Source organism: Sinocyclocheilus grahami, unplaced genomic scaffold (genome assembly GCF_001515645.1).
Source record: "Sinocyclocheilus grahami isolate Dianchi unplaced genomic scaffold, SAMN03320097.WGS_v1.1 scaffold3381.1, whole genome shotgun sequence".
In the NCBI taxonomy this organism is placed as follows: Eukaryota; Metazoa; Chordata; class Actinopteri; order Cypriniformes; family Cyprinidae; genus Sinocyclocheilus; species Sinocyclocheilus grahami.
In genome coordinates this window covers 1,855-5,817 of record NW_015508514.1, presented here as the reverse complement: position 1 = coordinate 5,817, position 3,963 = coordinate 1,855, and the positions used below count along the sequence as shown (strand labels likewise).

The 3,963-nt window shown below is 42.4% G+C and overlaps 1 protein-coding gene across 1 annotated transcript; it reads right to left on the bottom strand.

Moving 5' to 3' along the window:
* Positions 1 to 2,050: 2,050 nt before the first annotated feature.
* Positions 2,051 to 3,962, bottom strand: LOC107576242 (solute carrier family 22 member 6-like; the record flags this gene model as incomplete). The annotated part of the gene is made up of 4 exons (XM_016262460.1): positions 2,051 to 2,238; positions 2,378 to 2,532; positions 2,660 to 2,763; positions 3,705 to 3,962. Coding segments are annotated over 4 exons (705 nt in total), but the record flags the coding sequence as incomplete, so codon positions are not given.
* Between the last annotated feature and the right edge of the window lies 1 nt (position 3,963).

Below are 3,963 nucleotides of genomic sequence, written 5' to 3'. Positions count from 1 at the left end.
ATGTTTTGTTATTAGTTTAAGTATTTGCTTTTGACCGTTCAAATGTGGAGTTTTGCGCAGCGCAGAATAGCGCGTTGTGTGTGTGTGTGTGTGTGAGGGGCACGTATCATAGCACGTCAGCTGTCTTAACCTGCGCTTGTCAAAGGAGGGGCCTTTGTTGAAAACGACGTGTTTGAGAGAGGCGGGGCATAGAGGACCTACAATAATGTACAGTATTTTAAAAATAATATGTTTTTTGAACATTAAAGCACGTCAACATATTCTGTTGCACCAAATACACAAAATAATGATCTTTAAAATAGCATCATATGACCCCTTTAACAAACGATCTGATTGACAGTAGTGGTTCTAGGCAAAGTTGTTCAAAATGAAGAGGTCTATCATATGATACGAATATTGTGTGTATGTGTGAAAAGCCGTGCAATATACAATCGTTTACACCCTTGTAAAATGCGATATCGCCCCCCCAGTGGCTGATTTCTTTCAAACTTCTCACAGACCTTTAGGGCCATGAGTCAAACAGGCCCACTGAGGTTTGTTCTGATCGACCTCCGTTAACCTTGCCTAATAGGTGCTCAAACTTCATTGGCCAATGGTGGCCATGTTTTTTGAGATGCACAAATGTTCTTACAGACTCTTGTGGCACTTTGGACAAAGACTTGGCATACCAATTTTCATATTGATTGGACAAATGGTTTCGTAGTAAGCCATTTTTATGTTTTTTTTTCTCTCTTATAGTACCACCAAGCGCCACAATTTATTTTTCATGTGACCTCAGATTGAGCTCTTACATAAGTATTCTGAGTTTGGCGAAGATATCTCATTCCGTTCAATAGTTATAGCCATTTTAGTCAAATTGTTCCAGCCCCTTTCAAACATTTTGGCGTCCCTTTGCGACAGTGAGTTGAAAATGTAACTTTTTTTTATAATTATTGATATTCACTCTCCGTCAGTATCGATATATCGATATTTAGGATCGATATGCCCATCCCTACTGAACACCCGTTCACTGCTGCTGCTACTGGCCGGGATGCATAGTACTGATCTGGCTAATTTTGCAAGTTTTGGGTAGGATGGTTTGTCAGACTTTGCTTTAGTTGCTGGTGCAACCAAAACGTAATCGCCAGAGGCAAGCCTCCGTTTCACCTCCTCAGCATCCATTTTCGCATCTTTCTCGCGCTAATCCAAACGCATCACATGACCGCTCATTTACCGCGCAAGCCCGAGCCCAGCCCGAACCCGTGTAAAATGATATAAATTAAGCCCGAACCCGACCGAACCCGTCGGGTCCCGTCGGGTCCTGTCGGGTTCGGGCAAAGATCTTCAGCTCTACTCCAGAGAATGTTTCTGCATTGGTTCTGATCGGGTGAAAAACCTAGGACTAGTTCACAAAAGTAGGCTTTTTAAAAATCCAAAATACCCGAAAATTTAGCCCAGGTGATCATTGAATTCGAGGCATTCATTTTGTCCCGTTTGAGCTAATGGTACATTCACACAGGGTGTCGTTGTGAACGCCTCTCGTTTACTTTGAATGGAGTGACGTCAAGCATTGCCGAAATGAATTGTGGGTCCGTTGCTCACGGCAGAATTTGAAAACTTTTCAACTTTTATTCGCCTTATGCAAATACCCTGGTGCAGATGCTAGCCAATCACGTTCATGCAACACCAGACAACTAATGTGATTGGCTGTTGTCACTATGACGTTCGCGTCAGCACCAAGCTTCAGAAACGCCCTCCATCAAGCGTAGACGCAGACGCCCCGTGTGAATGGGGCGTAAGGATTCCAGCGACATTAGACCAGCCTGCGACTACTGCGACTAACGTTTTAGGAGTTATGAGCAATTTCATACTTCACTGTAGCACCCCTGTCAGGCCGATTGTGGCGAGCCTTGGTGAGTCTCTATGACTTACGGTTTCGTGTGCCCAATCAGTTTTATGTGGAGATTGCTGATCCTTGGCCATTCTAACAATTACAATAGGGTTTCAGAGCTACGCGCTTGAACCCCTAAATACTGACACTACTTGTAATGTACTTTTAAAAGTGGAGCAGTCAGGAGCAGAAGACGCACCATGAGTAGAGGAAGGACACATAGAAAGGCAGAGATACGGCCAGTGTGAGCCAGCGCCAGTCTCTGATGCAGTAAGCAACGGCTGCCAGAATCAGTTGGCCGGCGGTGTAGAAGTAGCCCGTTCCTGTGCCCACCACGGTCCGCACACGTGTTGGGATCCATTCCACAACTGAGGAGAAGCAGCAATGACACTTCATGCAACAAGATGTCGCCAAATAAAATGTCAATCAAATGCAATGTTTCTTTTTCTCTACACATGCAATAGGTGCCAACCTTTTATTTACAGATGTGTTATTCACTGTACTCACTTAGAGAGAAGGAGTTGAGCACCAGACCAGACAGGGCCATTCCGCAGCAAATGCGGAAAATGCAACACATGGTGAAGGAGGTGGAGAAGGTAGCACATGTTCCTCCAACTGCCATCATCAGGTTAGAGATCAACAATAAAACATGTCGACCAAACCTGCATCAGAAAATGAAAATTGAGTTAATGTGCTACTGCATTTCTGAGTCAGAAGATATTATATAATAGAGTTTATGATTATAATGTTGTTGTTGCTGTCGTATTTAATAGTAAAATTTGTCACAACCTGTCAGAAAGTCCCCCAAAAATTACTGCTCCCACAAGAACGCCTCCCATATAGGTAGTTTGACTCATTTGCTTTAGGGCACGCTGATCACAAACCAAATCCCACTAAAAGAGAATAGACATTCAATTAAAAACACACAGGATAAACATTATTACTTTCTTTTGTTTGCATATAGCATTCTGGACAGGTAAAGGTCATACATGCTCTTAAAACAAAAAAAAATTCTTCATTGGCATTCATGGTTCCATGAAGAACTTTTAACATCCATTGAACCTTTTCATTGGACAAAAATTCTTTATACTGGAAAAAAGGTTTATTCAAATGTTCTTCACACCAAGAAAAATGTTCACTGAAATGTTCTTTTGGGAACCAAAAACTGTTCTTTTGTTGCATCACTGAAAAAAAAAAAACCTTTTGGAACCTTTATTTTTAAAAGTGCATTGCATAAAACGTTCTTTGCAGGATGTAAAGATTCTTTAGATTATTAAAATGTTCCTGCTGAAAAAAAGAAAGCGAAAACCAGCCTATGGTTTTAGCTGGTTTAAGCTGGTCACGCTGGTCTCCCAACCTGACTAAGTAGGTGTTCAGCTGGTTTTAGCTGGTCGGTCAGCCAGGCTGACCAGTTGGTCTCCCAGTCTAACTAGGAAAAGAAGTTGTCAAGAACCCTCTAAAACCAGCTATGACCAGACTGGAAGACTAGCCAGCCAGCTTAGGCTGGTTTGAGCTGGTTTCTTCAGCATGGACACAAAGAAAAAATTATTTTATGACCCGATCAATGAAAGTTTCTTTGTGGAACCCAAAATGGTTCTTCTATGGCATTGCTGCAAAAACTCCCTTTGGGAACCTTTGTTTTCTAAGAGTGCTGTGGCCCCAAAAGTATTTTCACTCAGAAGTTGCATCTAAAAATATATGATTTTTTTTTAATGAATTTTTTTTAAATTATTGCACAAATGATGCAAGCTGCTATGCATCATAGCAGCTTAGATACCTTTTCATAGAAAGGTTTCTTTTCATAGAAACCTTTTCATAGACATTTACCATTTACCTCAGAAATGATAGTTGAGCTCATTTCTGTTGTGTTGTAGTACCATCCATCCTCACAACTCTGCGTCTCTATTTCTTCCACACCCTCTTCCCATAGGCTCTCTGAACTATTGCTGCTCAGAAGCTGCCACTGAGGATGTACATAGCGTCTGCAGCGTTCCGGTTTGCCGTTTTGGCCCAGGGGCACAGTGGCCTGTAGCACGTCCCCAACACCAATGGAGGACATTGAGAGGTTGGCGTAGGGGGCGCAGTGGTGCGGT